This window comes from Penicillium solitum (genome assembly GCF_028829755.1).
Source record: "Penicillium solitum strain IBT 25940 chromosome Unknown utg000003l_segment0_segment0, whole genome shotgun sequence".
Classification (NCBI taxonomy): domain Eukaryota; kingdom Fungi; phylum Ascomycota; class Eurotiomycetes; order Eurotiales; family Aspergillaceae; genus Penicillium; species Penicillium solitum.
The window spans coordinates 3,219,528-3,247,258 of record NW_027072123.1 but is presented as its reverse complement, the minus strand read 5'-3'; the positions used below and the strand labels follow the sequence as shown (position 1 = coordinate 3,247,258).

Below are 27,731 nucleotides of genomic sequence, written 5' to 3'. Positions count from 1 at the left end.
TATAATGACTTCACCGTGGCCTAGCGTGACGACTCTATTACCAGAGTAATCCTTGTACGTATAAGCTGTGTCAGGGTGATCCAGTTGGTATGTGTGGAAGTCCTCGAGATCGTGTGTCAATGTCTTGTCAGAACCAGTGTCTAGCAACCAATCATTCTTCCTGTCAACAGAATTGGCAGCTGTAACAACCATATTGTTCTGTCTATCTTGACGTTGAGTTCTCTGGATAGCCTTTGAATAGGCCCACAAGTTGCCGGACGGTTCCCACGAGGCTAGTGGGTTGTCACTGAGATAGGCATATCTCTTTGCAGTGTGCGGTCCAAAGCCGCAGAATGAATATATGTTATTGTCATCCTTTTGTGTGCTATTACGCATCTCTTTTGCGTAGTCATGAATGTCTTTGCCGTCGGTAGGCTGCTTGCGAAGACCTCTCTTCTTCTTCTTTTTAGCAGTGGCTACGTCTTCGTCGATAGCATTGATGTCTTTGCTGGATTGGGTGTTATCGTCATTGTTGTGACCACCTCGGCCACCACGGTTTCCTCCACGACCACCTCTTCCATTGCCTCGGCCATGGCCGGCATTGTTATTGTAGACAGTATTGGTGACACCTTCCATGTCAGCAGCTGCTTGGAGTGCTCTCCAGTACTCCTCCACCTTGTCGAGATTGAGTTTCTTGGGTTCGAGACTTGCGACTTCTTCCCTAATAAACTGGACCTTTTTGACTTCCAATTCAAGGTTTTGAAGGACTTGTGATAGGCCGTGTGCTGGGTGCGGTGCTGCCTTGAATCGAGCAAGCACATGGTACTGTCGCTGGTACTCCTCAATGTACTCGCTTGCTGAGTTGTAATCCGATCGTTTCATCTTATCGAACTTCCTTATCTCAAGGAATGCAGTTTGCATCCGGTCACTGCCTTGTGTCATAGCCATAAGCTCATCGTACAATTGATCAGCGTACTTAGGCATCTTTGACAAATTGCGCAGCTTGTTCTGTAGTGTGACATCGATTTGATTGTACATCCAGCTTGCAACTAAGCGAGACCAGTACTTCCATCTTTCAAACGAAGCATGTGACTTAGGAGGTCGGGGAATGTCGCTTTCTAGCAGCCATTCCAAAGCGTATGGGATCAACTGGTAAGCCAGTGCCTGTTTCCAACCACTTGGATCAGTGTCATTGTGCTCCAGTGTCCTCACTTTCTGAATTTTGGTCATTGCAATCGTTGGCAGACCATGTCCCTGATGGGACGGCTTGTTATCCTCATCCTCGCTGTCACTGGCATCCTGCGCAAATTGGATCGGATCGTTCAAGGACGGGACTTCATTGGGATCAATCGTGTTAGGCGGTACGCCGGGAGGGGGGGTTTGTGGGTTGGTGTCCCCCACATTTCCGGTCGCGACGTCTGCCATGATTGGATTGTAAAGCTAAACGGAGCTTTTGCCGGCGGGGCTCGAAGGATTTCCTGGATGTTATTGGCTGGATCCGAATCCGTGTAGTGTACCACGCACAAAGGTGGATCCACTGTGGGGTCAGATCGTCAAAAGTCTCCAGATGAAAATAGCTTCAGAGAAAAGAGTTGCTAGTGGTCCAACTAGCAAAAGAGGCTCATAACCTGATACAATACGTGTAAGTTCATAGAGAAAGCACTGTATGTATTCTGGTGGACGAAGAGGAGAAAGAGAGGACGAGAGAGCAGGCAAACTATCTGGGTTCTATTTACATGTGATGCCTTAGGCATCCAGGCATCCAACATATACCGTTTCGAGAATCGGGGGGAGAGGAGAGGATGTCGTTTCACAAAGTTATATACCCATTTTTCGCCGACCGAAAGCACCGGGGTAGTTCCACGCTTTTGAAGAAGAAGATCCGCCATTTCTCGTACCATAGAGGGCCGGGGGGCTGCTCCACGAGAATCCATAGAGAGAATCCATTTTTGAAGAGACTCCTCTTCAATTTCCGTCAATTTAGAGGAATTTGCGCGACAAATCACGCGGCTCTGTACCCCCTTAAGGCGGCGGCGGAGGGTAGTTTCGGGCACACTAAAACGGCGCGCCACTTCACAAATTGAAGAGATTTCTTGATTCTTAAAAGCCTGGATAGCTAATAAAAGCCTGCCCTCTTGCTCTATTGAATTTGTAGAGGATTGAGAGCGAATTGGTGGCATAGTGGGTGGTTGAACTAACTAGGTGCTAATTCATGGACGCGTTTTGCGTGGGGTCCGCCACTCGCTTGCGTCCGCCGCTCGCTTACCGAATACGTTAAGACGTATCTCAATATCCTCCTTATCATTACTAATTACCTCGAAAGTATATATCTGGATATTAAGTGCTTCAGCCGAAGCGGCTATCTTATAGTCTAAAAGATACTCTTAAAGAATCAGCCGCTACTCCTCCTTGATATCGAATCTTATTATATATATATATAATAAGGGCTGGTGGTCCGCATACCAATTAATCATTTCCCAATGCAGGTAAGACTCGGATATTAGCCAATGGCAGGCCACAATGCAGCCGAGGGCTCCGTACTTCTTGCCGGGGACCGCCCCCGATGTTTTGGCGCCAAAAATGTAAGAGAGGGAAAAAAAGGCCCGTGTGTTCCTTTAGTCGATAGTGGCGTGACGCCTGGTGGATTCGATCAACCGCCCCCACCATGCTGAAAATGGGTATGCTTCGGGTCGAACTCTCAAAAGAGTGTCTTCGCCCGCAATTTGGCGCCAGTTATGAGGTATGAATTAGGCCAGATCACTAATTCCGCTTCAATGTATAATGTATTATTCATTCTAACGGGGTCGTAGCGAGGTGTATCAACACCTAGTTCAAATGTGTCTGTAAATGCTACTATATGTCAAGTGCCCTTTCCTTTCAGCGGACCTAAGCTTTATAAGAATCCCCGCTACCTACGTTTTCTATATAGGTTTCTACCACCCAAAGTACCCCCATATATCAAGGCAATCACTCACAATGGCCGCTATCAATTTCACCAGGTCTAAGGAAGTCACCTCGAAACGAATATTGATGCGGCAAAAACGATGCCGTCGCAAATCAAGTCTGTTTGGTACCTGCGGACAACACCGGTATGTTCCATGGAATATATACCGAATCGACAACCGCGCTAGCATCACCGTGCCTGTCCTCGTTCACCTGATCCAAACTTATAACCAAACTCTCCGCAACTCCAACCCCAATTGCATTGTGATCCGGCAGAGTGTCTGCATTCTCTTAACAGCTGACATTAGCGTCCTCGATCGTGCTGCAGGCCGTGATGGTCCGAGGTCGATGAGCGAATGTCGCTGCGCCCTTTCGAGTTGGGTACAAACTTCTGGCTCTCGACGACCATGTCTCCATGCGGCCCAAACATTCCGAGCCTTATTGCATCGAAAGTCTGCTGACGGCACGGTGTCTCAGTCTGTTCACGCCTTATTCATATAGGCGCTAGTACTCAGTTTGTACATTCTGACCACGTCACCACATTCGGCCACAGATGATACCAGTCAAGGCGAACATTTTGACCTGTCCGAAGCTGACTTTGATTGGAAGATTGTTGGCGATGGAGACATTTCTGACCTCGATAACGCTAGTATGGCTCTTTCTGATTCGTCGAACTGGGAGCAGCCTGCGGTTAAATTCATTCGTTTTGGTGGGCCTATTTTCTTCAATGGAAATACTTCTTGACCAGGTGCTCGGTATGCACAGCGAAAGATTCTCGAGTTTGCTAGTCTGCTGGATGAAGTGGGTACGCATTGGATGGCTGACTATGCGCGCCTTTTGTATATGGTTCATGATACCATGGTGGACCCGGATTCTGATAGGAAAACAGCATGAAATTGTTACTTCTGCATATACTTTGAATATAATCATTCCCTACAAAAACGTCGAGTCAGGTATTCTCCATCTGCTCGACTATGCATCCGTCTTCAACAAAAACTACATTCTCAAATTTCAATCATACAAGCATAAACAGTAACAAAAGCCAATCATCGCCAGGCAGCTCCTCGCCACTGCACCAAAATCGTCGGAATAACACTAAAGCCTACTATAAGAGCAATAGAAATACCCGCACCACCGGCCCACCCGATGGCCTCGAACATTTGGGGGAACCTAATCAAGTCAATAAGTGATGAAACCGTAGATGAATGGGAGAAATACATACCAAAATGGACCGATGAAACCCCAGGTCTGACGGACAAAAGTGATAAACACTCCCACACTAGCTGCATCTTCACGGTAACAGTCAACCGCATAGGTGATATTAATGGTAGTCACGATCTGATTCCCGCTGGCCGCGATAGCCGAACCAATAATCGGGGTGATATCCCAAATATCACTCGAGTCACGAAGCTGGATAACGAAAACCACAATACCACAGATAGTTAGGGCATGGCCGATATAACTCAGCCACAGCCGGTACTCCGGTGCCGGGGGCTCGCCGGTACGCTTCGAGCGTATAAGCATCCACCGATCAGAAATAAGTCCACCAACTTGTTCACCAATGATAGACCCGGTGATCACACCTAAGAATTGTAGACCAACTTGCTGTGTATTGAAGGCGAATTTCTCGGGGTATATCTGTGGAATCTCTATTGATATCATCACGCTACCCCAGAGGAAGACCATAGCGTATGCGACTGCAGGGATAAACACGCATGGGTTCATAATATAGCCCAGAGGTTGGATAAAGTCCCAGAATGTTAACGGGGCTGGGTCAATACGTCCGAACTTGAACAGGCTCTGCTTTACGCTAGTAACCTTGCGGGTGACATTTTGCTCGCGAGGATAGAGCGACTCTAAGCCGAGCAAGAAGTAGAGTATAAACTGCACTGCGTTGACCTGTTGTAAACATATGGTTAGGTGAATCCTGGTTTCTGATAGTTGTTATAGCTAAGGATTGATCTACTCACAATTGCAAGGGTATAATAAATCCATCGGTATCCCACACGCAACGCAACGAACCCAAAAATAAACGGAGCAGCAGGCACACCTAATATCACCATTAGCATTCAAGTACCTAACAATAAACGGATTAGCAGACACACCTAGTGTCACCATTAGCGTCCACGCGCCTATAAATCGACCACGGTCTTTCTTAAAGAAAGTCTCAGCAACAACCGCGCTACCAATAGCCGCGGCAGGGCTAATAAAGAACGCAGTGATAGCACGACAGAGACCCATAGTGCCGTAGGTAGGGGACTTTGCACAGCCAATATTCCCGATCAGGCTGCAGATCAACGAGATCAGAAAGACCGGGCGGCGACCAAATCGATTGCATATTGGAAGCCAAAATAGGGGCGCACCACCGAGTACGGCAATGACGAGAGAGACCAGGTAACTAGTACGCTGTATACTAACGCCTAGGTCTTCGGATATATTTTCAAATGCGCATTGAATTGATGCGGCTGTGAAGGTGGCCATCATGGCGTGGAAAGCGACCAGAATGAGGTTGATAGATTTCTAAGTCAATTTTAATATTAGCCTGGGTTTAAATTGAGACAGAGATTTAGAAATAGTCTTACCCTCCATTGCGGCCAATTGTAAGGGTCCGCATCGTTCATATCAGGGATAGGATCGAGGTCAAATGTGCCATGGCGTGCAAGAAGATACTGGCGATACTCCTCGGATAAGTGAGCCACTCGGTCTTCCACGTATAAATCAGAGTGCTTTCCTGCCTCCATTCCCCGAGGGCTGGCGGTAAAAGTCCTTTCAACATGCTGAGGCTGGCTATCCGTTTTCTCCATCTTGCAGTCGAAGGCCAACCGATCCTTGAGGGGAAAAGAAGGGAATGAATATAGTCTCCCTCTGTCTACTTGTAGCAAATACTCCTGTTATGTATATAGTATCATCTAGTGTCAATCCTTTCCCCGCATTCCATTTTCTGGGGATCCGGGGGCGGGGCAAAGGGTTTGGGTTCTAGACCCACACATTTGGAGGCGAATTGGTGCAGAATTCTGTCAGAAAGATGCCTCAACAGATCGCCTTAGCCAATTCCGACCGAAAGCAATGGGCGCGCGGGTATAGTTTGAACCGGCCTGGCACTTGGCAAAGTGGGGATAGTGTGGGACTTGGAGAATGCCACATTTTCGAGCGACAAGTGTCCTCATACAACTGCTACTCGACATCTGTACTTATCATCGCCCATGCTCGGCCCCGCTTTGGGCATCAAAGAAGCTGTGCCACTGCTAGATGAGGCTGAAGCTCGACTCTGATGAGGTAATGGCTATCTCATATATTTAGACTGCTAAATCACCTATATTCCCGGCCTCAGGAACTGCTGTCAACCACGATGGCTGAACCACTCTCTATCGCATCAGGGATGAATAGATATTTCCCTTCAAAAGGGTTAGGCAGTAGGCAGAGGGCTAGAAAAGGGAGAAGGCAAACCCACGTCGAAATGAAAATAAAAAGCACATGATGTGCCAGCATAAGTGGATCCAGCATGTCGGCTGGAGCTTGACATCCAGATAGCGCAGATGTGAATTGAATGTAAACCGCATCTATGATCCCCTGGAAATCTATCGGTTTTGCTTTGAAGGTGAGAAATCGAAGTACACACAGGATAGGCCCTTCGAATAAAAGCTCCCACTTCTTCTGTTTTGAGGAAAGTGATACCGACCATGGACATAACGAAAAGTATCAATATTGAGACTTTCTCCAGGTTGAGAGTGGGAAGATGTAAAAGCGGATAAGTCAGTTGAAACTTGTGAACGTAAAGGTAGAGTCCCTGTCGGATACATCGGTGGTATTCAAACAGAGATAGCGCTGACCGCATGTTTCATTGTTACTTGTGAGATTGCCACATCCACAGGCTTATACCTTGCTTCAAATTGCGAAGATGGCTCTTGATCTCCGGAGTGATATTGATATTGGAAACACTGATATCGCAATTCACCTCATGGGTGGATGTAACGCCTATAGCCAACTTGGAATTTTCAAATATATTCTCCAATGACAGAAATGCAATATCTTGCCACAACTGAGGGCGAGCAGTAGACTTGGGTCTATTTGGCCAAAATTGCTGAACTTTGTTGGAAATGTTGCTGCTAGTGTCAGAGTGTGGTGTCAGTTGATCCACGGTGAAGGAATGTATTTGCGGGTTTTTTCAGGGTACTGGGTTCATGTTGTTGTGAAATTCTTGCATTTGGCGATAATCCCTCCAGAATAGCGGGCTGCTCCAAAGGAGAATCGAAGAGCATATTCAAGAAGGCAGTACTCGAATCTTCTCGAACAACCTGACTTGAGTGGTTCAAAATATGCGTTCCCGTATTTCCTGGAGACAGAATGTCTCTTTCAGATGATAGAGAATTAGGCGATGGTGTGCCAAGTTCATCTTGAGCGTCCTGCGCAGTGATTTTCCGATCCTCCATCTCGCAAGGCTACTGAGGCGAGCTCTGCACAAATTGGTCAAATTGAAAAGTTATATGAGCTATTTCCATCTGTCAGCCCTATACAAATATAAATATACCTAATATGGATATAATGAGACGACTTACTAAGCGTTCGGGGTGTGTCACAGCACTATCGTTTCGCCGATGACGGAGTAGAACATCCCTAGCAAGTTAATTGGTTATTCACCTTCGACCAAAATGTTTGGTACAGATAGAGCATTTGAAAGGCCGCTCACCAGTATCCAAGTCGTATTCAGATCAGGACGTGGCACAGAAGGAATACCAAAAACCCTATGGACGGGTTTTGGGGAAGTTACACACGGGCTAAGTGGTGACGATTTAGATGTTCCATCATGGAGAATGTGTTGTCATATTGTGTACAGAAGATCCTGTGGCTGATTGTCTTGCGTCTTGATTGCATATTGGTATGGAAGCTATGCAGTGATGACACCGGTAGGACCGGCTAAGGTGGGGAAAAAGACTAAACCGGGGAATGCGGGGAATGCGGGGTTAGCCTCGTCTAGTAGGGCTTAACTAGTTATACTAGTTAGTTAACTAGTTAGGCAATTCTACCTAGCCATATTACCTAAGTAAAAGCACGTCATTTGTTTTTATGGTAAAGTCTTTGTAATTTGAAGGTTTCTATCGCAACTTTTGATCAAAATAAAAGAATAGAATGGGCTTCCGGTATAACGGTTAGAATCATCATATTTATGTAATATCGAGCTGCCATAGCAATTGGTATTTTGGAGAAAATCGGATTACAGACACCCTATTTAATCTGTGTTTAAATCCTATAATCAGCTTTCTGAATTGGCAAAATTGAACATATTATTTGAAGCTGTGCCGTGTTCCTCGGTTGAATGATGTAAGTCCAAATGTAATGTGTGGGGATTTCCTCCCCACATCGTCAGTAGGATACAAGGTTCTCGGGCTAGTGGGTAGCACCCTGCGTATTTAAGTCAACACGCCCGCTTATCCTGATATAAATAGGAATATGAGCCTCTCAGTCGATGAAAGAATAGGAACGAGAAATTGAGAAATATGGCTGTCCACCAACTCTTAAACCATCCATTTCAAACGGCTTGTGGGGTCCTGATCTCATATATCCTTGGTTATGTGCTCTATCAACGATTTCTTCATCCTCTAGCAAAATATCCAGGTCCCTTTCTAGCCTCTATTACCGACCTTTGGCAGGCCAACCAGTTTATTACCCTGAAACAACCTTACAATCTCACCAAGCTTCACGAGAGGTACGGCTCAATCGTCCGTTATGGGCCAGACAAGCTGAGCATCACCGACGAGGAAGCAATCAAATCAATATACCAGAGGGGAGCTCAACTAATGCCCAAGACCGAGTTCTATGATGCGTATGGAGCAGCGCATCCAAATATCTTTGGCATGCGCCATGAAGCTGTTAGATTTGTACACTCACTTCAATTCTTTCACCATTGCTTACATTTATCTCTTTAGGAGCATTCTATCCGAAGACGACATATGTCTCACAGCTTTTCGCTAAGCTACGTGAAGGAAATGGAACAATACCTCGATGCAAACCTTAAGATTCTTCGAGAGAAAATCTGCTCTTATGCTTCAGATGACGAAGAATTTGATCTCAAGAAAGCTCTGCATTACTATGTAATCGATGTATTGGGCGAGCTTGCCTTTAGCCAGAGCTTTGATATTCAGAAATCCAACAATGAGACGCACGTCCCTCCGGTGGTTGAGCATAGCCTTCTAGCTGCAGTGACCGGGGCTTGGCCAATGATGACAGCTTCGCTTAAGAGATGGCTGCCACTTCTTCCACACAAAGGTCTCAAGGCCTTGTTCGAGGGTCGAAAGGCGTGCGCTGACCTAGCATCACGTTGTGTCAAGATCAGGTTAGACGCGCTAAGGACCAAAAAGGAGTCGTTTGACAGTTCGCCGGAGAGAAAGGATATTCTCACAAATTTGATCTTGGCCAAGCACCCCGACACTGGCAAGAGCTTAACTCAAACAGATCTGGAAACAGAGGCCTTTGGGTTTATGTACGTGTTTAAAGCCGTTTTGCTATGGCTATATGACTAACAACAAATTATTTGAATATACAGTATTGCAGGAACTCACACCACAAGTGCCACTACTACCTTACTTTTCTATCATCTTCTGCACAACCCTACGCTCATGGCTAGATGTATTGCCGAGATCGACGCAAATTTGCCTATACTCAAGCCTGATGAAAGCGCCTATTCTGTGACTTCAGCTGAGATGTCTCTGCCATACCTACGGAATTGCATAAAGGAAAACTTTCGCATTACTCCGGTCTTTACAATGCCACTCGCTAGGCGTCTTCTCGTACCAGAAGGGCTCACAATTGCCGGAAACTACATCCCATACGGAGTAAGTCATCTCAGCAAATTATCAATATACACGAAACGCATATTTAACTCTATCTTCTATCTAGACATCCATCGCTGTCTGCAACCATGCATTCCATCACAATCCTGCAGTCTGGGGCTCCGACCATGACGTGTTTGACCCATCCCGATGGGATGACCCTGAGATTGCAAGCAAGGCCAGGCTACTGATGCATTTTGGTCTCGGAGGCCGACAGTGCATCGGTAAAACGGTGGCTACGACCAATATCTACAAATTGATGAGCACCCTGTTGAGTGAATTTGAGTTTGAACTTCCGGATGCAACTGAGCGCGTTCAGGCTCAGGAGAATTATTTTCATGGAAGGATTCCTGATTTGATTAGCGTTGGAATCAGTGATCTGGCAGCGCCGCTAATGGTGAAAGCTAGGAAAAGAGGAAAGGCTGTTGTTTAACAGGGTTGCTTTATAGTTCGGCTGATACATAGTTCGAGTGATATTATTATTCCATTTCAAGTGCTTTTCATTTCAGTGTTATGCCCCAAGACGTAAATGCCCGAACAATCAACTTCGTCCCTACTGTGTATATAGCCTTATGTTTCCCCCTCATATAGATTATTACACAAAAGATGTCTATGGAGAGGAAATCAGTGTATATAATTCCTATGGAGCAGAGCGGACGAGAGACAAAAGGAAGAGGGAGAAGGGAGGAGAGAGCTACCTACTACAACCTTGGAGGTGCTGTCTCCATAGGCCTGAAACCATGTGTGCTCATACTGGCTTGCAGTGTATAGATTCTTCCCGTCCGATTTGTTACGGATGCTGGCGCCTTGTTTTGAGAATTCACTTTTGGCTCCCCTGTTGAGAGGCTGGAGCACGGAGATGAGGTTTGCGTGTGCAGATGGGACATAAATAACGTTGTCTAGCACAAGCCATTTCTTCTCCCTCAAACATCGCAAAGTATATTCACCGTCCCCACTCCCGAAGGAGCAGTCGAAGTATCAACACTTCTCAATAGCAGACCATAGTACTTGTCCATCTTCACGAATCTTAAGGAATTATTGCAGACGTGCTGAGCTCATCCACTGTCAACAAACCACACGTCGCGGATCGAAAGAGTTTTCGTGCCCATCATTGCGGGAATATAGCCGAACGTCGCAAGGTTGCTTTCCACATCCTTCCCGAATGCTTCATTGACGACTTTCTCTGGAACTTTCGCCGCCATGAAAGTGGACCTTTTGGGATCTTTTGGGCCATCCACGTCGTCGTCGTCTTCATCATCAGTGGCAAGCCGCCTCTTCGCAGACCTGCGTGTTTCTCTCTGTGAACTATTTGGCCTTGACTTGTGTCTTTTTCTATCTTTTATCTGATCCTTCAAAGTAGTATCTCCTTATAATTATACTCTATATAGAATAAAGAGAAGATAGTACGTAGCCTCTTTACCCGGTAAAGTATAAAGAACGTAGAACTCTATTATATCTTTATATCTTAGATTAGAACGATCTTTATATTAGTTATCTAAAGATTATAAAAGGTCTCTTAGTATTAGGGACTTATATTAACGTAAATTGTAAGATAACGGACTTTATTTAATATAGAGGAGTAGACCTGGCTAGGAACCGCGGGTGAACCTCACGAACCTCAAGGTTCACCCACCCGGAGGTTAAGGTTCCATGACCTAGAACCTCCGGGCGGTTCTATCTTGGACCGAACCTCATGGAGGTTACCCGCGGGTGAACCTGAGGTTCAACAAGCATGACAAATAGGTAAAAAAACGTGACTTAGGGTCAACTACATAAATTATGTAGAAATAGGCTGTATTCTCTCGTAATTATAAAACAGAAGTTCATTAATGTATGCCCTTACAGGAGGATTTAGTGCATATCATGGATTCAGCTTCGAATTAGGGTTTCAACTTTCAATTATCAATGGTTTATATTATATCTATAGTGCAGTGTCTGGTTATAGTTCTGAAGAGTCAAGATTCAAGTAATCAAGCTATATACCTATCCAGTAGTCTCGACTTCTTCCGTATTCTACCGGATACACGATGCTGCGTATCAGGGAAGTCAGGTAAGGGTGATGCCCTATTCTTATCTAGACTTCGCCATAAACCGCAAAACCCATAAACCGCAATTGGGGTGGGGTTTGGGGCGAGGTCTGTAAACCGCAATGGTTTATGGGTTTTTACTTTCAAACCGCAATGGTTTATGGGGCCCCAATTGGTTTTTAAAGTGGAGTAGAATTGTAGAGCATGTGACCTTCATAATTTATGCAATTTTCCTTGAATTCTTCTGTATTTCATTTACATATCTGAGATTATTTTGATAAAAAAACAAGATTGTATGATTGTATTCTCTCCCTAATGATAATCATATACATCCTCATCGCGTCTCACACGCTTACGAGCTCGTAAATTAGCCCGTAATTGAGTACTACTCTCCGAATTAGAAGGTAGTGTAGGCTCAGCTGTGTGATCCACTATATCAACTGTACTATCTAGATCCTCTATATCCTGCCCTTCTTCGTGACTAGTATCTTCCTCTGTATCACTGATTGGATCAATATCAACCATATCAGATGTAATCCCCTTCTCTTCCTTAGCTTCTTCAATCTCATCCCGTGTAAAGAACTCCTGTAACAATGCCGAGTCCTGTTCTTCTTTGTCGAACTTCGATGTATATAGATACATCATCAATTCCTGGATTATAGACGCATGTAGCCTACTACGGCGGTAGTGACAGATATCCCGAGCGGTATTAAACAATCGTTCAACACCAGCACTAGTAGTAGGGATTGAGAGAATATCCCGAGCGAGAGCTGAAAGAGCGGGGAAGCGAGGTGTATTAGTCCTCCAGAACTCCAAAGGGGCCATATCAATAGTAGCTAGATTAGTTAGTTTAATAGAATAAAGGGCAAAAGCAGAGGCGAGGATATACTACTATCTAAGTACTATATAATCTTATCGCCCGAAACCGTAAGATATGGACGGTTAGGCTTTAATATAGAGGTAAGGCGGGACTGTGATCCGATTGACGAAGGCGCTTCGGAAGAATTTGGCTAAAGATTTAGGCGCTTTTTGTATAGAGATAGGTGATCTTCTAGACTTTATCGGTATATTGCTCGCCAATCATTATCCCAATCGTCAGTTTGAAAGAACTGGAACTTATTGATAGGATCAAGTATTGTACTGATCGTATATAGATATCCCCGAATATTATCAGTCTTAGAGTAGTACTGACTGAGCTTCTTCCGGGATACTTATAAGGCCTATAATATCTGTCGCTTCCAGCTAGTTCGTTTCCTGGTAAGCTAGGAGATTGATTTCTTAAGGTGTTCAAATAGCTTGTTATAAATCAGGAAGATATAGTGTGTTGTAGTGTCACGTGTCTTCGAGAGTTTAACTGTAAAATCGAAGAACGGCTGGGTGAGAAAGAGAAGGTAATCAACCTAACGCTATTCTTTATTACTGAGCGCTATATCAGCTCGCTTATACTTATCACAGAAAGGCTGGAAGATTGGCCGTAGGCGCTTTACACGTCGAAGCATTAGGAATGTTGAGTTCCAACGCGTTTTCACATCCTGTAAAGGTATAATCTTAACAGTATCGCTTTATAGGTTGTAGAATGTCTCTCGGCGTTGAGGGCTTGCGTTTATATAAATAGCAAGATTTCGAATCTAATAGTAATAATAGTTAGTAATGTATATTAAGAGAATTGAGGAATATATATTACCTTCGAAAGTGTATGAGCAATATCAATCTTCCCTGAATTAGTATACGTGGACAGTGATCTCTGCTCATTCTATCGCGTATCTGTTAATTTATTGAGCGGGCAAGCCTTGATATAACTAAGCAGCTCATTCAGACTAAGCTGAATCATATGTGTAAGGTATAGATAGACTGCGCCAAAACCCGAGAATGGGTAAGAGAAATCGACCCGCAACCCGAACCCGCAAACCCGATGGGTAGACTCGACCAACCCGCAACCCGCCCCGCAACCCGCGCGGGTTCCCGCAAAAACCCGCGGCTACATAATTTTCCCAATCAAGCCATGGCGAAGTGTATAAAAATGCTGATTCATACTAATAAAATACAGTAATCTACGGCAGTTTTGTTTATACGTCTAAGGCACTCTTCGACTACCGCTATTTCTGACCGCGGTCAGAAATTATCTATATATTGAAAGCTCCCTTAAGACTACTACAGTACTACTATTTCTGACCGCGGTCAGAAATTACGTCTTTATTAGAGTTATTATAGTGTAAGCTAGAAACTATAGGTAGAGTTAGAAAAATATATTTTGTAGATATATATTTTGATAGGGTGTTATAGTTTTCGTGATTTTCTTAGTTCTTGCGGGTTTTTACGCGGGTTATGCGGGTTATTCGGGTTATACTGCGGGGTTTGCGGGTTATTATAGGCATTATCGCGGGTTTCTGCGGTTTTATATAGGTTTATGCGGGCTCTACCCACTAAAGCTGAATCAGATAAGCCAATTATTATCGTGTAGAGGTTTAGTACTACGATCTATTAACCCGCATTCAAACGCGATATAGTACCCTAGGATGGATTGCTAGGGTCTTTAAGATTCTTCCTATACGTGAGGTCCTTCTACTAAAATCTTTAACTCTACCCTTCCCCGATACGATATCTTAAAGCCAATATTCTAACGGGTTTTCATCATCTCTATATAATAGTGATATCAACCTTACCTACCTTACGCCTAGACCTCTGCATAGCCCACAAATGGGCCCATACCCCCGGCCCAAAGCCCAACCCACAGTGGGCTATGGGCCCAATATTCAAAGCCCAACCCAACCCACAGCCCATTAATGGGGGCCCATAAGGCCCCCATCAAAGCCCATTTCTACGCACAAATACAGTCTTGGCATGCATAAAGTAGCTGATTAATAGCTGTATTTTACGCAAGTTCCAGCCTGTATATTCAGTATTATTATATTATCACCATCAGAAGTACAATATTGTAGGAATTGAGTAGATATTATACTGAATTCAACATCATGATGCCAGATTTCATACAAAATCACCCAAAAAAGATCCAATTTGACCATGAATTCATACTATTATAGCGTACTGAGTATCAGTATGAAGAGATATATATATTATCTAGATTGAACTAGGTGCATCTTTCTGTTGAAGTATAAAACCAAGTATCAAATTCATGTTTTGTAGGTTTACATGACTGAACTTTATACTGACGGATACCTATCTCTCCTTCTTTGTTTCTGCTTTTATAGATAGGTGATATTATAGCTGATCTCGAGGTAATAGAGGTTTAAAAATATATCCTAAGCCATCGGGTGAAATTTTTTGGATCATAATATTGCGAAATGGACCGGGAAATGGGCTGGGAATGGGCTATCTATGGGCTTTTGATGGGCTAAGCCCACTTAATATGCACGATGCAGCCAATCATATACGAGTATTATAATCATACGTTTCAATTCTGACTAGCACTATGATGAATCCTCTGTTTATTGCATCAATTTGCTGTTTAATGCTACTATCAAGATTCAAGAAGTGGCCTTTTGTAATGTATGACCTTGAAGCTATCCCCCTAAAGCCCTATATCCTTCCTACTATACATTTCATACTATACATCTTCATCTTTGAATCAATCTTCATTATTGAATCGTCAACTGATCATGTCGCAAAGCCAGCAAACCGAGTTTGGATCATCTCAGTTCGACCCATTTGAACCTGACCTCGATACTATATCATTTACTACCTCTCACCAGGCATCCAGCAGCTACCACCGTAGTCGTTCATCGTTTCTTCAGCCGTCTGTTCCTTCGTCAATTGCCTTAGAAGCAGAACATTTTCAGTGCTTTCAACGAGTTGGTCCTGGTAGAATAGGCACTTATTTTCTTTTCGACGCGATGAATCACAGCAATTGGGTTGATTGGTGGTTACAGACCGACTATAGATCTACCAACACGATGATTCCATGGGACTCCCAGCATGGTTCTGCTTCGGAGACTTGGAAACAGTATGAACAAGTGGCGCATGTAGTTTCTGGGAGCCCGAAGGTGATGTGCAAGCGTTGCGGTCTTATCCTTGAGCATCCTTATGGCACTAAGAAACAAACTGGCAACGGTAAGAGTACTGAAAAGGTCAACCGTCATGGTACAACGACTATCACTCGTCATCTGGAAACTGCAGCTTGTAAAAAAGCTACAGGGATACGGAAGCAAAAGGGGGTAATGAGAGGGTTTATTCAATCGGTATATACAGTCCTATCCTTCTTTCATACTACTTACTTATATCAATATCAATATAGGGTCATACCGAAGCGGAAGCATCTTTCTCGCAAGAGGACTGGAACGATCAACTCCTACAATTCATTACCATCAACCGACTCCCATTCCGACTTGTCGAAAACCCATCCTTTCGTCTCTTAATTTCGCAATCACAGTTAGCCCCAAGCCCTTTGGATATACCATGCGCTACTACAATTCAACGTCGGCTATCTCTTCGTGTGAAAGAGCGGCAAAAGAATATACTTAGGATGCTACCGGAGCATACAAGGATATCAATTGCATTGGATTGTTAGACATCTCCATTTGGGCAAGGATTTATAGCCATTACTGGCTATTTTATCGATGCTGACTGGGTCTACCGCGAGGTGCTACTCGGTTTCAAACCCCTTCATGGAACACATTCCGGTGTGAACCTAAGTACAACTATCATACAGACGGTTACTCAGCATGAAATTGAGGACCGGATATTTGGATTGACCACTGATAATGCGTCGAATAATAAGACTCTGGTTGATACACTACAGCAATCTTTGCTACAACAATCTTTATCTAATGCACGGGATATCAACATCATCCGCATCCCCTGTCTTGCGCATGTGATCCAATTGAGTTTGAACCAGCTACTTGACCGTCTCAAAGCAGTCCCTCAGAATGAGACTACAGAAACCAAATGGACTGAGCAACAAGTTACTCTCGCAAGGGCGAATACAAAAAAACGGGATATCTCGCATACTTTGAAAAGAATACGAGCACTTGCTGTATACATCCGCGCTAGTCCTCAGCGCCGAGATTCATTTATCGCACTTCAACCTTCAGGGCAAGGGATTATGCTTCTCCAAGATGTGAAGACTCGGTGGAATTCAACATATCTTATGCTCCGGCGAGCCAAGAGACTCCGTATCTTTATCATACAATTCTGTGATCAGTTCAATGAGCAAGACTTCGCACTAGATGATGATCAATGGCGTCAGATTGACTATCTTCTTTGTCTTACAAAGCCATTCTTTGATTATACACTTGCTCTCTCAAAGACACGAGATGTGACATCACATCTTGTCTTTGAGATCTATAATTTGCTATTTGAGCATATTGAACGATCAAAAAGACAATTGAAACGAAAGCGAGTTGTATGGAAGCAGCAGATGCTTGCTTCTCTCGATGCTAGCTGGTCAAAATTACGCGACTACTACAAGGAGACTGATAAAATGCGAGGGCATATCTATGCAGTTTGTACAATGCTGTCGCCGGATAATAGATTCCAATTCTTTCTTTCTGATGACTGGTCCGACGCTAAAGAGCTACGGGATCAGTATCGAGTAGCATTCCAGGATGCACTTACTCCAATCCAGGAACGTCTTGATAGTGCTAAGGGCCCGCAAGGGTCTTCTACATCGACACCAAGATCAGTTCTTCACAATCTTGTTCGAAGCCAGAAATCTATCCCCAAGTCAAAGCCGGTTGTTGATGAAATAACGCAGTATCTTGATGGCAGTAGGTTGAATCCTTCCGATCACTTATCTAATAGATACTAATGTTGATATAGATATAACTGATTCGGAGCCGCTCTCATTCTGGAAAGAGAATGAATCTCGTTTCCCAGCTATCGCTTCACTTGCACGGGATTATCTTGCAATCCTAGCAACGGGTGCTGGTGTGGAACGTCTGTTTAATACTGCGCGCGATATCTGCCATTATCGCCGCGGCTCTTTGAAATCGGGCACCATCGAAGAGCTAATGCTATACCTCTGTACATCTAAGTTTGACCTTGATGTACAGGAAGCGGAGGAATTGAAGCAGTTCTTTACTTCTAATGAGATCGACGCATTAATGGAAGAGAAGGATGAGACGCCGGATGATGTTGAGATTGATGAGATTAGTGATACTGAAGAACAGGGTGATCTATCTGGGGATTTGATAGATATTGATAACTACAGTCTTGACGGAGATGATGATGATGCTGCTGCACCACAATTACCGACTACTCATACTCAGCAGCGTACATCAGGGAGGAAGAGGATGCGAGTTGAGGATGATATGTATGAGCATTATTAATATAATTCAACCACCTAGCATCTATCACTTAATATCTTCTCAATCAATCATATAAGCTTATAAGAAGAAGATGGTTCATGTACGGCTTAGACGGTAATTGGAATACCCAAAAAAACCAGGGAAAAATGCATTACTTATGCAGCTGCGATACATTGGTATGTTTGTATTGTTTGATGAATAATGGGGGCCCATTATGGGCCGAAATGGGCCCTGTGGGCTTTCACTCTGGGCCCATAACCCACCGATGGGCTCGAAGGATGGGCCCAAAGCCCAACCCATTCGTGGGTTGGGTTGGGTTGGGCTATGGGCTTTGTGGGCTATGCAGAGGTCTACTTACGCCTAAGAACGAGCAGCTCGCTACTATTTCCGAACCCTCTACTAGCCAGCTTACAATCAATTCATTTGACCCTAAGTTTCTACGCCTACCAATTCCACTCTTAGTCCCTAAAGGTCTTACACGCGTGGGCCCGGACCGCAGAAAGGCATTCGTTCTTTATAACGAAATGGTTGATAAAGAATTTATAGATTAGTGGATTAGAACACAACATGGGGGTCCTAGTAACACTAAGATTAGATAGGACTCGAAGCATCAGTCAAAATCTTGGGATGAATTCGATCAGGTCGCATATAGCTCCGATGGCGCACCTAAGGTAATATATAAGCGATGTAGAGCAATCTTGGAGCATCCTCAATCCCTATCATCAGGGACAACAGCACGCTAAGGCACCTCTACGATAGGAAAGCACCTCAAAGGTACTAGCTGTACTAAGGCAGCTCGACACCGTACTCAGAAGTCGGGGATTACTCGGTTTATAAAGGCCACCGTATGCTTATACCTTTCATATTTAGTACTTTACCATTACTAATATATCTACCTTCTAGAACCAGGATTCCTTAGCACGGATAACGTTTAACCAGATAGCCTAGGAGGACCAGCTACTACGATTTCTTACGGTCGCTCGCCTCCCATTCCGGTTAATTGAACACCCTGAATTTCATACATTAGTCGCACTTACACAAGCAGCGGATTCCCCACCTAAAATTCCCTCCGCGAAAACAATCAGACGCCGTCTTCAAAGCACTGTACAAGAGCGCTAGCAGAGTATCCTACGGAGGCTACCTCCTAGTGCAAAACTATCCGTTGCACTTGATTGCTAGACCTCACCGTTCGCATAGGCCTTTATAGCAGTTACTGGCTATTTTATTGATGAGGACTGGCAGTACCGTGAGATCCTTCTTAGATTCGAACCTCTCCACAGAACCCACTCTGGTGTAAACCTTAGTGTTGTACTTACAGATGTTCTTAAGAGGCATGATATTAAACATAAGGTACTTGCGATCACAACCGATAATACTTCGAACAATAAAACATTGGTCGAAAGTCTCCAGCAAGCAATGCCAGAAGATACCACTATTGTTAGAGTTCCATGTATTGCCCATATCCTCCAGCTAAGTCTCAATGAGCTACTTAGACATATAAAGGCGAGCCCAGTGAATGAGTCAACAGAGACTCGGTAGACAGAACAGCGGTCTCAGTCCGCCCGAACGAACGCGAGGCAGCATAAGCGAGAAATTATCAATACTTTAAGTAAGGTCAGTTATATCTAATTTCATAATATTATCACCGTTTCTTATACCTTACTAACTATTTTACTAGGTTCGAAACCTCGCTATATACGTGAATGCAAGCCCCTAGCGACGGGATACATTTTACGCCCTTCAGACTGAATCAGCTAAACTCGCGCTAATACAAGATATCAAAACGCGATGGAACTCCACTTTTCTTATGCTCCGGCGTATAAAGCGGCTTCGCCCTTATTTTACGCCGTTTTGTGATGAGTATAAGCGATCGGACCTTACGTTAGATGACGATAAATGGCGACAGATCGAGTACCTTCTTTAGATCACCCAGCCTTTCTTTGAATTCACCCTTGAACTATCAAAGACAAAGGATGCCACTACCTATCATATATTTAAGATCTACAACAAGCTCTTCGAGCACCTTGAGCAATCTGTTACACAGCTCCGACGTAAAAGGGTCCCTTAGAAAACAAATATGCTATAGGCTCTTAAGGCTGCACAGCAGAAACTTAAGGACTATTACGCCGAAACAGATAATATCCGAGGTGATCTTTATACAATTGGAACTATACTTACTCCTACTAACAAGCTTCGGTTCTTTCAAACCGATGAATAGGAAGAGCAATAGGCTCAGAGGTATCGACGAAGCTTTTAAGACTACCTTATACCATATAAGGCACGTCTTAGAAGTACACAGACGTCTCTACCGTACCAGTCTTCGAAAAGGTTAGGGTCTCGCCTCGATATAATGCTCGGAAGTCAGCAACCTCATAACCTATCGCGTAATGAGCTCTCACAGTATCTTGAAAGTGGTATGTATAAAGTACGACTACTAGTATTATAAAATATAGTACTAATGTATAATAGATACTGTCAATATATCCCCCCTTTTATTCTAGAAGGATAGCCAACATCGATTCCCAGCTCTTACAAGCCTAGCCCGAGATGTGCTTTCGATTCCAGCAACTAGCGCGGGTGTCGAAAGGCTGTTTAACTCTGCTCGGGATATTTGTCACTACCGCCGAGGTAGACTTAACGCCGACACTATTCAGGATCTTATGATGTACCTATATACATCGAGGTTTGACTTCGAAGAAGCCGAGTATACGTTTCTGAAGGAATTCTTCTCTCGCGATGAGGTCGAGACAGCCAACGAAGAGCAGAATGATGGTCTTTATACATACGAGTTTGATCCGATTAGCGATGATGAGGAAGATGGGATAATGGTAGAGATCAGTAATAGAGGGGAGACCGAGCAGCCTACTCTATCAACTAGTAACGATGATCAAGAACCAGAGTGTGATACCCCACTACCCATACCCAAGGAAGGGAATACTCAGGTACGTGGATTTGTTAGATCCCGGAAACGTACAAGGCAGGATAACGATGAATGGGAATACCATTAGCTTCAAATTGATAACTGTGTTATTTACAATCTAAGTATATATAGGAAATATAGTATAATAGTAGCAGTCGAGGGAGGTTTTAGGCTTGATTTCTGACCGCGGTCAGAAACAGTATAGGCTAAAGTGGCTTTTCACGTATAAGTAATTTCTGATAGCCGTTAGAAATAGTAGTGGTATATTGGAATTAGAGCGGGCTGTAGGAGCTTTTACCCTCTTAAGGTGAAAAGGAAATACAATAAGATACAGGTAAGAAATGCACAATTTATGTAGATACGACTCTTCCTATGTTTGCACTGTTTAGTAACCCGCATGGGTAACCCGCAAACCCGCGCGGGTTACCCAAGCTAACCCGAAACCCATTGCGGGTTATGAAAGTCGACCCGAAACCCGACCCATTTGCGGGTTGGGTTTTTTCGGGTTTGCGGGTTTGCGGGTTTTGGCGCAGTCTAGGTATAGAACCCGAATAAGAGTAACGTCTTTAGACATAGACTCTTTTAAGGCATTAACCATTGTTTGGTTGTTTAATACATTATCTATCGTAACTGTAAAGACTCGGTCCTCAATCTTATGCTGTTTTAAGATATTAAGGAGGACGACACTTAGATTCACACCAGTATGCGATCTATGAAGTGGTTCAAACCTAAGAAGAACCTCACAGTATCTCCAGTCTGCATCAATAAAGTAGCCGGTAATAGCCATGAAGGCCTATATAAAGGGTGAGGTCTAGCAATTAAGGGCAATGGATATCCTTGTGCCTTGAGGAAGTGTTCGTAAGATCCCTTCTTATTGGTCTTGTATAGAGGCCTTAAGCCGGCGCCGTAATGTCTTTGCTAAGGGGATAGATGGTGTAAGAGGGGCGGATTGGGCTTACTAAATCAATTTATAAAATACGGGATGTTCAACCAGCTGAAAGGGAAGCCGTATATCCGTAATAAAGGTAAGAAGGCCCTGCTCCTAGCGTTCCTAAGAGAATTCTTCGACGTCCGGCATATTCTACTTATAGTAATTAGAGCCTAAGTAATTATGATTGTGTAGAATATCTACGTACCTTTTATAAAAACCGAGTAATATCCGATTTCTGACCCTACGAGGCCTTAACACAAGCTACAGTTTTAAGGTGTGTTTTCATAGTCGAGGTTCCTTGACGCGATTTTCTTCTATCCTTAGTCTCTCGGACAAAGTTTGGATGCTCAAGAATCTAACCATAGCGCTTATATATAACTTTTAGTGCTCCGTCCGAGATATTTGCTACTTATTAGAAATCATTCTAAGTAGTAGATTGATATGCTGCGTCCTAGGGTATATTGTGCTTTTTCTTAAAGCCAGTTTCAAGCCACTAGCTTACCCATTCGTTATGAACCATCCCGTCGTAAAGAAGATAGTTTTTCACGCGATTAGGGCTAATACGGGTTAAGCACGATAGAATTGAGAAAGGAATAGCCGGTCGGAGAAAATCCTCGGTTAGTAGAGTCTCCTAGCTCTCTAAGAAATCGGGAGTAAAATAATTATATAGAATAAGATTGTCTAAATCACTATCGTAGATAGACGAAGAAAAGGTTGACTGCTGAGTTTGAGATATGATAAGTTATAGAAGGTAAAATATAAGGGGAAAATAATAGAACGGAGGGAATAATACCTATAGAAAAGCTTTAGATCCTTACAAACGCGACTAATAAATAGGAGAAAGAAGAATTAGTTAATACATCGCGTTTCTAACCTATATCTCGCTACTAATTAGTTGACTAAGTGGGTCAAGCTCTACTGTAAACCGCAATAAACCACTATAAACTACTACAAACCGTAATAAACCACTATAAACCGCATATAAACCGTAATAACCTATCGATAAACCGTAATAACCCATCGATAAACCGCAATAACCTATCGATAAACCGCAATAACCTATCTACAACCCGCAAAAAACCACTAACTCCTCTCAACACTTCGCAACTATATATGATTATTAGACTGCGGCACGATCCACAATATCCGCGGATATCCACAATCCATATCCGCAAACTGCGGATATGGATATTTTTTGATATCCAAGATCCGCAGCCTTGCGGATTTGGATATGGACCTCATATCCATTGGATATCTGCGGATATCCAATGGATATCAAACAATACAAACATGCCTAGACTCGTGACCTCAAGGGGTGTGCATTATTATTATACATTCCTGTGTATTTTTCGTGTAATACTTGGTACTCGAGGTTATTGAATATCACCAGGTAAACCGTAAGTATAATTTCTGACCTCGGTCAGAAATTATAGGTAGAAGGTCAAGTACTGTTCTACTCACAGTAGTATACAATTGGAATCTCTGACCACGGTCAGAAATTCAGTCTATGCATTTTTTGGGGGGTTTATGAATTTGAATCTTCTAGGCCCTATTTGCTATTCATAGATCTAACTAGAAGCCATCTAGTAACCTTGGCTGTTTTCGAATCCGCCCTGAACGGCCTAGCATACTCCCATCGACCGGTATCTCTAGAAGCTTATCATCCTCTTCAACAGCCTCGTATGGTCGTTTTTAAGGTTGTTTTCCTTTTGCCCGTCTACGTCGCTCAGCACTATCATCATCCGAGTCATTATCACCGCTCTCAGTGTGCTAGGTAGCCTCGAGTCCAGTCTCTTGATCCTCCTCCTCGTTATCACTAATAGGCTCCAAGACCTCAAGCTGTGGTAATGATCTCCGGGTTTGATCTAGCAAAGCAGCTTCACCTTGGGATAGATGCTCTTTGATAATCCCTAGCTCCTCTTACCGAAGATCAAAGTTGGTAGCAAACTGATATAACATCAGGCCACGGATTGTACTCGGCTTCAATTGACCACGACGGTAATAACAGATATCACGAGCACAGTTGAATAGTCGTTCAACACCAGCACCACTAGCAGGGATAGATAGAATGTCCCTTGCCATCCTAGCTAGGGTCGGGAAGCTCTTCTCATGTTCCTTCCAGAAAAGTCGAGGTTTCTGTCGCTTAATTCCACGAGCAAGATATCGTGCAATCTCGTCGTTATCTGGTTTTGTAAGCTCTTCCAATGGCTGGTTCTGGGATGCATAAGCAGCATCAAGATCACAGTCATCATTCTCATCAATAGCTACTCCAGAAGTCTCTAGTGCTGCTGGGTCATTGGTATCATAGGTAAGCATCTTCCTATATCGATCAAACTCTCGGCTTAGGACCTCTTGATAACGATTCACATAATCAATATCACCCTGCCAATCAGTCGAGGAAAAGTACCGGAGCTTCTTTGATGGAGAGAAGATTGTTACTAGAGCATAGATATCACCATAAGGCTCGTAGTCGGTGGCAGTGTAGTACTTGGAGAGCTTTTTCTTTGCTGTTTGGAGTGCCCGCAACATCCGTTTCTTCTAGATCACACCTTTATTCTTAAGCTTCGCCTCGGCTGTATCGAGATGGGAGAAAAGCTTATTATAGATGCTGTAGATATTGTGTGCGGTAATATCCTTTGTCTTTGACAGCATTATCGTGAAATCAAAGAAGGGCTTTGTTAGAAGAAGAAGATACTCGACTTGACGCCACTCTTCTGGATCGAGCTTGAAATAAAGATATTGATGATCAGTACAATACTGATCATAGAATGGCTGGAGCTTCTTGGCCCGGTTGAGCATTAAAAATGTTGAATTCCATCGTGTCCGAATATCTTGGATTAGAATCAATGTAGGCTCCGGCTGAAGGGCCATAAATGCCTCCCGACGTTGTGGGCTTATATTAATAAAGACTGCTAGTCCTCGGATCTTCCATACTTTTATTAGTCTAGCTATTATAAGGATCTAGGGGTAGAAGATATACCTTTTTTAATGTATCTATGATCTGGATACCGCCAGAGATATTGCGCTTATTCTGGAAGGAGTGGGTTTTTTCCTCGGACCACTCTAACTCGATCTCTTTATTGCTTGGCACTGCCTTAAGCTTCCTAAGAAGCTCATTCAGACTTAGCTGGATCACATGCGCGATGCATGGGACACGGAAGATTGAGATATCTGATGAATGCTGAGACTGAAGGTGGTCCTGGATACTCTGCATCAAAGTATTGTTGTTGGTTGCGTTGTCTATAGTCACTGACAGGACACGATCCGAGATACCATGCTCTGTTAGGATCTGGGTCACAGTTTTACTGAGATTTTCACCAGTGTGGGAGCCATAGAGAGGCTCAAAGCCTAGAAGAACCTCACAGTAATCCCAGTTATGATCGATAAAGTAACCAGTGATAGCCATAAAGGCCTGCTGGAAAGGAGAAGTCCAGCAATCCAAGGCTATTGATAGCCGACACCCCTCTGGAAGTCTCTGTAGAATCCCCTTCTGGTTATTCTGGATTGTTATATCGAGATGACGTCGAATGGTTCGTGCTGATGGAATTGTAAGTTTAGTGGATGATTGTTAAGCAACCTCTAACATGCGGTGGAATTGGGGGTATTCGATCACTCGAAAGGGCAGATATGCAGTCGAAATGAATCTCAGAATAGTATCGGAGAGATAGTCTTGGGTGAATGATATGCTAGTAGTACCTGGCTAGATCAAAGTACTCAATGTTAGCTGCTAAATTATAAAGAACTTGACTACTGTAGTAATGCCAGTTAAGTGCCCTGGTTAACATACCATTCTTTTGAGAAGCTGGTCGATTCTTGGGCCACTTTTTTTTGAACATGCTCCAGTTTTGAGGTGTGCTGTCATAGGCGAAGAACCAGCACGCCGGAATCTTAGATGGCCAATCGTACAGAGACATGCCTTGCACATAACCTTCGGCTTTCCATTTTTATCATTTGCAACCTGGTAGAAGCTATCCCAGATATCCGATTTGCTTTTTGATTCCCATCGAATTGTGTTCCTAACATCAGACTGAGATCCATACTCAGTTGTAAGCCACCAACTAACGAATTTATTGCGTAAGTCCTCCATATCATCACACATAGAATCAGATGGATATAAAACCCAGTGCTTTTGAAGGGGAGGTCCGACGCGAGTAAGGGATAAGGGCGCAAGGGTTAAACGAGTTGAACGAGTCGGCGATATCGATGGGACTGGTGTTTGGATACCCAAAAAATCGGAGAAGTTGTCAGGGTAAATCCGATCAGAAGCTAAATCCACATCTGAATTAGTGAACGAGAACTGTGATTGAGACATTAAGAAGTTAACAATTATAATATATAGTATAGTAGGGTGCTTAAAAGAATAGAGAGGCTTACATCTGAAGTAGTAGAGGTTTTCAGGGGTAAAGTAAGCGTACTAGGATATTCTAACTTAGACTTACTTTTGATGTGGTTTACCTAAATGATTGGCTGTATTGTATATTAGTGCGGATAATTGGAGGATATCCTACGGATTTTGAGGATATCTTGAGGATATTGAGGATATCTTGCGGATATTTTGTGGATATTTTGTGGATATCCACAAGATATCCGCAAGACCTCGAAACTCGCAAAGTCCGCATTTCAAGAACTTCTATCTCGGATTTCTCAAGTTCTAGTAGTCAGAACAAATTGAAAAAATAATCAGTAGATAGCTAGGACTCTCGGCTTTTATTTAAGCCTAAGGTTGAAATAATTCATCCAATAATAAAGGTTTTGATTTTCCATGTTCTGTTTCTTACGAAGTTTATCATTGTTAACAGTAGTTAAATATATATTTCTATATATAACTTACAACAAAATCGTCAATCTACGGCCATCTTTACAACAAAACGTCGGACTAAGAAAACTACGACACTACCTACAAATACTGTATAAGGAGACCTTCGATACATATCTATTTCCTAAAATTTCAAAGGGCCGACCGTTGATTAAAGGGGTTGGTTCTGTCAGGACCAAACATGCGTTTATTTCAACGGTAAGGAAATATTGGTAAGCTGCATTAAGATCATGTGACAGGCTACAAGGGGGAAAGTAAGCGAGAGTTATGCTAGTGCGGATATCCAAGGATATCCGCATTGCGGATATGGATATCAACTCATATCCGCAGTGCGGATGTGGATATCAACTCATATCCAATATCCGCAAATTGCGGATATAAGGATCGATCTGATATCCATTGGAGCGGATATGCCGCAGTCTAGTCTAGTTATTATATAAAGCCTTCTATACCCTATATTTCTGACCTCGGTCAGAAAATAGATAGTATGTCAAATCATTATATAAAGCCTTCTATACCCTATATTTCTGACCGAGGTCAGAAAATAGATAGTATATCAAGTTAGTATATAAAGCCTATATAACATATTAATTATAAAGATTAAAATAAGATATAGAATAATTCATCCGGTCGCAGCACTATACTATTTAAAAAAAAGTGTGAAATATAGGCTTTTACTTAGAAAAATAAAATCCAAACTACAAGGTATAAACTGGAAGGTATATACATGGAGTAAATATATATATCCACACACAATACCAGCACATTCTTTTCTATATAATATCAACCACTAATTCTATACTGTTTTGGGCTGATTTTACTTTAAATCTACATTTATATAGTACTTAAAGCTTTTAATCTATTTTTTGAACGTGAGTTGATACGAATCTTAGTAGTGAGCGACTATAACTGCCTCCCAATGCCAATACATGAGTAAAAAACAGTAATTTATTAAGACAGGTAAGCAGATTTATCCACCTTAATTAGGCTTAGCGCGATAGATTTATGCAGCGGAGGGTCGCTGC

General features: G+C 43.2%; 4 protein-coding genes across 4 annotated transcripts; 2 read left to right on the top strand and 2 right to left on the bottom strand.

The window, feature by feature from the left end:
- Window positions 1-2,955: 2,955 nt before the first annotated feature.
- On the top strand, window positions 2,956-3,666 carry N7455_005148 (uncharacterized protein; the record flags this gene model as incomplete). Its single annotated transcript, XM_065604967.1, has 2 exons — window positions 2,956-3,390; window positions 3,424-3,666. 2 exons carry the CDS (start codon window positions 2,956-2,958, stop codon window positions 3,664-3,666), a joined length of 678 nt encoding a protein of 225 aa, XP_065461867.1.
- Window positions 3,667-3,968: 302 nt separating this feature from the next.
- Window positions 3,969-5,726, bottom strand: N7455_005147 (uncharacterized protein; the record flags this gene model as incomplete). The annotated part of the gene is made up of 5 exons (XM_040962576.2): window positions 3,969-4,092; window positions 4,145-4,821; window positions 4,893-4,972; window positions 5,028-5,442; window positions 5,505-5,726. 5 exons carry the CDS (start codon window positions 5,724-5,726, stop codon window positions 3,969-3,971), a joined length of 1,518 nt encoding a protein of 505 aa, XP_040806980.2.
- Window positions 5,727-7,034: 1,308 nt separating this feature from the next.
- On the bottom strand, window positions 7,035-7,352 carry N7455_005146 (uncharacterized protein; the record flags this gene model as incomplete). Its single annotated transcript, XM_065604966.1, has 1 exon — window positions 7,035-7,352. The coding sequence occupies one exon, from the start codon at window positions 7,350-7,352 to the stop codon at window positions 7,035-7,037; it is 318 nt and encodes a 105-aa protein (XP_065461866.1).
- Window positions 7,353-8,417: 1,065 nt separating this feature from the next.
- Window positions 8,418-10,182, top strand: N7455_005145 (uncharacterized protein; the record flags this gene model as incomplete). Its single annotated transcript, XM_040962578.2, has 4 exons — window positions 8,418-8,789; window positions 8,847-9,400; window positions 9,464-9,752; window positions 9,817-10,182. 4 exons carry the CDS (start codon window positions 8,418-8,420, stop codon window positions 10,180-10,182), a joined length of 1,581 nt encoding a protein of 526 aa, XP_040806979.2.
- Between the last annotated feature and the right edge of the window lie 17,549 nt (window positions 10,183-27,731).